General features: G+C 37.0%; 1 protein-coding gene across 1 annotated transcript in view; it reads right to left on the reverse strand.

Moving 5' to 3' along the window:
* Positions 1-3,912, reverse strand: part of LOC106883459 (sushi, von Willebrand factor type A, EGF and pentraxin domain-containing protein 1) — a 26,308-nt gene that overhangs the window by 16,098 nt on the left and 6,298 nt on the right. The window contains exons 7-9 of the mRNA XM_052976162.1: positions 2,949-3,110; positions 1,702-1,866; positions 180-341 (exon numbers count right to left, since the gene is read on the reverse strand). Of these exons, the coding sequence (XP_052832122.1) occupies positions 180-341; positions 1,702-1,866; positions 2,949-3,110 (489 nt within the window). The remainder of the gene's footprint in view (positions 1-179; positions 342-1,701; positions 1,867-2,948; positions 3,111-3,912) is intronic.

The raw sequence follows: 3,912 nt of genomic DNA on the forward strand, positions 1-3,912 counted from the left end.
ATATATATATATATATATCTACGCACATGGTTACTTCTGATAAGACCAAATGGAGGAGAAACCTCCCAGGTAGCAAAAATGGATGGATGATGACAATTATACATCAATGATGAGAGAGTATGAAATGCTTCTGCAGTTTTAAGGTTTATACAACAAGATTATTGAAGAAGTTTACTTACGTATAGTACAGTCGGTTAGTTTCTTGCTTCCGACAGCCTTTGTTGTGGTTCCTGTTGGGCAAGGTAGACAAATGTCATCGATATACCATCTTCTATAGTAACCAAGTGGACATAACTCACATTTTCCACGGATCTTTTCACTCCCAGATGGACATACCTCTTCTATAATAACAATAAGATGAACAGGTGTTAAGAGCTGAATATTTAATTGTAGAAGGAAACAATAACAAGAGAAAAATGGTGTAGCATTTATTTTATTTTTTATTGTACACAACATACAACATGAATTATAAATGAGATGCTATTTACATCATCATCATCATTTATTGTCTGTTTTTCATGCTGGCATGGATTGGGCAGTTTGACCAGAGCTGGTAAGGCTGGGGTCCACACCAGATTCCGTTATCTGTTCTGGTGTGGTTTCTATAGCTGTGTGTCCTTCTTAATGTCAACTATTCGACAGAGTGCACTGGATGCTTTTAACATGGTACTAGCACCAGTCCTTTTTTTATGTGACACCAGCACCAGTGATTTTATGTGACACCAGCACCAGTGATTTTATGTGGCACCAGCACCAGTGCTTTTTACATGGCACCAGCACCAGTGCATTTTATGTAGCACCAGCACCAGCGATTTTTATGCGGCACCAACACCAGTGATATTTATTCGACACCAGCACCATTGTATTTTATGTGGCACCAGCACCAGTGCATTTTATGCGGCACCAACATCAGTGTTATTTATGTGATACCATCACCAGTGCCTTTTATGTGGCACCAGCACCGGCGCATTTTATGTGACACCAGCACCTAAGACCTCCAAGATTGGTGGGAGGGAGAAAGGAAGATATCCTCAAACTAGAAACCGTTTACAAGAGTCAACTACTCTAAAGATACATAAGGTGTCAGGTTTTGATGTTAAGAGGATTAGAACACAGACTGTGAAGAGCCAGAATGAATGACACAAGGTGTCCAGTCTGACCTGGGGTTTGTACAATTTTTTTCATTGGCTCTGAAAGGAAGAAAGGTAACTTTGATCTTTGTGGGATTTGAACACCGAATACAAGGAGTCAGAAGAAATGCCATGAGCCGTTCTGTCTAATGCTCTAATTTTGGGGTGAGTATTTGTGTGTGTGTGAGAGTCTCCATGTATATGTGTGTATGTGTGTGTGTCCATATGAGTGATTGTGCTGGTATGTGTGTGTGTATGTCTGTGTGTGTATGTGTGTTTGTGTGTGTGTGTATATGTATGTGTCCGTGTGTATGTATGTATGTGTATGCGTCTGTGTGTGTATTTAGGTATATGTGTGTGTCCATGTGTGTGTGTGTGTGTTTCAGTATATGTGTGTGTGTGTGTATGTGTGTGTGTGTATGTATGTATGTATATGTGTGTGTGATAGATTCATCACAATCCCAACACAAATGCAGCATGCATGAATTCACAAGTGATGACAAAAAGCATTTGACAGTACAATGAACAGAGTGATGATGATGATGACAAATGTGAAGAGAACACTACTTACTGTTGCAATTGCTCTTTGAAATGGCCCCTACATCTGGAGTGTCCTGTCCCAATGGGCAAGGTTCACAATAAGTTTGACCAACTTTGTCTTGATAAAATCCTTTCTGGCATTCCATACATTTCTCAGTGGTCCTGTTGTAAGATTTACCCACTGGACATGATGGCACTGCAAATAGAACAAATAATGTATAAATACACTGGAATAGAATAGCAATGAATAGGTGGTACATGGACATTGAAAGACTTTGATACTTAATAATTCATAATATCAAAATGCTAGTGACAGATTCCTGTGGTGTAAAAAAATTGACATCATGTAGAAAGGTGAGAGTAAAAGTATGTGTGTGATAGAGACAGTGAGAGGGAGAGTTAGGGAGAGAGAGAGGTGCAAATGAACAATAGTGGCATGTACACAAATATGCACAGTCACACACATACAGATGCTGTTGGACATAGACAAGTTAGCTGTGCATGTATGTGCACCTGGGATAATAGGAGGATCTGTGTATTTTTGAGGATGTGTATGTATATGTGTGCACATGCCAATACCATTTGTTTGAATTTCACTCCCACTTTCACTATTTATCGAGTGATTTAACACACACATCTTAGGGCAAGTCTTGATTGAACATCTATCTATCCATTTTATTATCTTCTAGAATACTAAAGTGTCAATGATAGATTCCTGTGGTGTAAAAGAATTTTGCTGCACTGTGAAAAAGGGGATGGTAAATGTGTGTGCACAATAGAAATAGAGAGAGAGAGAGAGAAAGAGAGAGTGCTGTCATAATTTGTATGCATGTGTATGTGCCAGTTGCATTGTTTGACCTTAGCGCTGTGCAGTAGGACTACACGTTGCTATCAAATTCACTCACAAAACTATGGCCAGCCCCGAGCCAATCATTGTTTCATGAGTGAATTTCATAGTTGGAAACTGAAAGAAGCCTGTGTATGTTTATGTGTGTATATATGTACGTGTTTGTACTTATTCTTCCACCTCTTGGAAACGGGTGTTGGCTTGTTTGTATCTCTATGACTTAGCAAAAGACATTTATAGAATAAGTAATAGACTTAAAGTAAGTACTGGGGTCGACTTGATCACCTAAACCCTTGGAGGTGATGCCCCAACATGGCCACAGTCAAGTGATTGAAACAAGTAAAAAGCAAAAGGTAAATGACATTATTTCTTTTACCTTTAAAAAAAATTATTTTCTATCTGATAAGGATATTGTTGAGTTTGAAACTTACCTGAACAATGTTTTAGTAATTGAGATCCTTTTGCCATTGTTGTGTTACCACTGGGGCAACTTTTACATGAAGTCTGTTGATTTTCATCTTGATAGGAGCCCAATGAACACAAGTGACAAGCTTTGGTGCTTGTGTCATAGAACATACCAGGAGTGCAGGCAACTATTTAAAAAAAATGCAAAGCAAAATTTATTTAATATATATACATATAAAGAGAGTGTTGAAAATTAGTCATACACTTCTAAAAATATTTGATAAACTTCTTTGTGCTGTACTCATTTCCCTTACTACAGCTAAATATCGTAATTATTAAATTAGATTAAACTAAATTCAAAATACAGATGAAAGAATATGAGAAACTTGCTTAACCCTTTAGCGTTCAGATTACTTCGTCAAATGTAATGCTTATTTTTTCACACAGTTTTGAATTAATAATGTGTTACCTTGTAGCTGTGAGATTTTGGTGATGTAATTGTATATTTTAAGAATGACCTCATAGGGTAGGTGTGAGAGATGAGATTTGGCTGGTTTGAGCATAAAACAGGTAGAATATTTGAACCAGATATGGCCGGTTTAAATGCTAAAGGGTTAAGGTATAACCAGAAGAGAGGAAGAAGTTTAATGGCAGATAATAAATAATTACACCATCTTACATGTGTTTCAATGAAGGTTATGTCCAAATTATACAATCTGGGTCAAAGAACTAGAAGCATTACTGCTTTGAATTGTAAAATATGGCCATGTGTAAGTAGGCATAAGTTGATAAATTATGAACTGACTCTACAATTTTGTTTTTTTTTCTACATGTACGGTGTGGTCTTTCTAACTATGAAGACCAGTGAAAAAAAACTTAGATTGTTGTGTATGGGTTTTCTTTGCAGCTTTCTCTTTCAATATATAAAGAAACACATAGAGTTGGAGATACTGGTTACAGCAATTTAAATCATGTTATACAATTGTATAT

The sequence above is a fragment of the Octopus bimaculoides genome, chromosome 23, assembly GCF_001194135.2.
Source record: "Octopus bimaculoides isolate UCB-OBI-ISO-001 chromosome 23, ASM119413v2, whole genome shotgun sequence".
Lineage (NCBI taxonomy): Eukaryota > Metazoa > Mollusca > Cephalopoda > Octopoda > Octopodidae > Octopus > Octopus bimaculoides.